Raw genomic sequence first — 2,116 nt, forward strand, 5'->3', positions numbered from 1 at the left:
AAAAAAAAAAAAAAAAAAAATTTACAGTTAAGATATGAGACCAACAATGTATGTTTTTCTTATCCTTAAAGCACTTAATGCCAGTATTATATATTGTTTTCTCCAAGGGCATGGCCTGGAAACTAAGTACATTTCCCAGAGTTTTCTGGTTGTATATCATGTGAGACATTGGAATGGGCTTCGATGGGACAGTGGTGACTTCCAGTCCTCACACAGTGCCAGGCACAGCTCTGACCTGGAGGACCATGTTGGTACTCATCTTGGGACAAAGTCACAAGACCCTATGTCTGTGAAGAGCCCTGTCATGAATCATTCTAAAACCCAAAGGAAGGGTTTGAGAGAACCTGAGGGCATGCAGGAAGGAATCCCAGGCAGGCTGAGAAGCTACAATTTAAGATCTTTGTTCTTTTTTTTTTTTTCGAGACAGAGTCTCGCTCTGTTGCCCAGGCTGGAGTGCAGTGGTGCAATCTTGGCTCACTGCAACCTCTGCCTCCCTGGTTCAAGTGATTCTCCTGCCTCAGTCTTCCAAGTAGCTAGGACTACCCGTACCACCATGCCTGTCTAATTTTTGGTATTTTCAGTAGAGATGGGGTTTCTCTGTGTTAGCCAGGACGATCTCGATCTCCTGACCTCCTGATCCACCCTCCTCGGTCTCCCAAAGTGCTGGGATTACAGGCGTGAGCCACCGTGCCCAGCCAATCTTTGTTTTTCTTTAGGCCCATCCAAGACTTGAGTCCAAGCATGATCCCATTCTCTTTGCTTCCTGGGTTCCACGTGCTTTAATTTTTCAGCCTCTGACATGGTGCAAGTGTTAGATTCCGCTATGGGTTCTTTTGTTTCCCAGGCACTAAATACTCATGCAGACCTCTGTTCTGTTTCCTCAGGATGCACGCTATTTTTCTACGAGAGTGACGGCAGGTCTGGGATCGACCACAACAGCATCCCCAAACACGCTGTCTGGGTGGAGAACAGCATTGTGCAGGCAGTGCCCGAGCACCCCAAGAAGGACTTTGTCTTCTGCCTCAGCAATTCCCTGGGCGATGCCTTCCTTTTTCAGGTTTGTTGGGCACTTCCTTTGCAGGGCATTTCAAACCTTTCAACTGGGTACCTTCTTTTCTTGCCTAGGTGCCCAATCCTCCACTGCTTTTTTTGTAGTAGTGAGATTAATCTGTTGCTCATTATGAAAACAAAAACAGTGAATGACAAAATAAACATCTATATGATATTCTAAGAATAGGTATATTCAGAGATCTTCCAGGTGAAGGCTAAGGAGGGCTACGGGTTGGGTGTGAGAAACTCGCTCTGTTTGTCATGAGTTGAAGGACATTTTATTGTGGTCCCAGTACCATTTCTGTTGCCTGTAAGAAAGGCATCATGAATTCCTTATTTTAGGTATGATTTGAGCTGTCAAAAATTTTTATTATGTTCTTTTCTAATATTAATCATAAAGTAAAATAATGACATCTCAGAAATGACTGTCATCACCTAAACAGTTTTTCTCCCTCATCTGATCAGAACTTTCGACTCATCATCCTTGATTTTCAGCATTCTTTAAAAAAATATTTCTGGTTGGGGGCGGTGGCTCATGCCCGTAATCCCGGAACTTTGGGAGGCTGAGGTGGGTGAATCACCTGAGGTCTGGAGTTTGAGATCAGCCTGACCAATACGGTGAAACCCCATCTCTACTGAAAATACAAAAATGAGCCAGGCATGGCAGCGGGCACCTGTACTCCCAGCTACTCAGGAGGCAGAGGCAGGAGAACTGCTTGAATCTAGGAGGTGGAAGCTGCAGTGAGCTGAGATTGTGCCATTGCACTTCAGCCTGGACAACAGGAGTGAAACTCCGTCTAAACAAACAAACAAAAAAAACCAAAACTTCTCTACTAACTGCCTCAGGATTAACGTTTTCTTTGATTGGGAATCTTTTGAATTTGGATAATTGTAAAATACTCTGCAAGAACTATTTTTGAGGTGTTATTTAGGAAGCCTTTCTTTATTTGTTCTGTTGAAGACTTAATTTCTCAAGCCTTTATTCTGTGCTTCCTGTGTGCTTTGCATAGCCCTATTGAGAGTACCAAGAAGATTTTGACAGTACATTTTTTTTTTTTTTTTTTTT

The 2,116-nt window shown here is 43.3% G+C and overlaps 1 protein-coding gene across 3 annotated transcripts in view; it reads left to right on the plus strand.

The window, feature by feature from the left end:
- The window catches only part of TIAM1 (TIAM Rac1 associated GEF 1), a 448,677-nt gene that overhangs the window by 310,376 nt on the left and 136,185 nt on the right, over positions 1–2,116 (plus strand). For all 3 annotated transcript variants that reach the window (XM_032277050.1, XM_032277051.1, XM_032277049.1), the window contains one exon: positions 885–1,057. In XM_032277050.1, the coding sequence (XP_032132941.1) occupies positions 885–1,057 (173 nt within the window). The remainder of the gene's footprint in view (positions 1–884; positions 1,058–2,116) is intronic.

This window comes from Sapajus apella, unplaced genomic scaffold (genome assembly GCF_009761245.1).
Source record: "Sapajus apella isolate SASKATOON/1434 unplaced genomic scaffold, GSC_monkey_1.0 scaffold8, whole genome shotgun sequence".
NCBI classification, from domain to species: domain Eukaryota; kingdom Metazoa; phylum Chordata; class Mammalia; order Primates; family Cebidae; genus Sapajus; species Sapajus apella.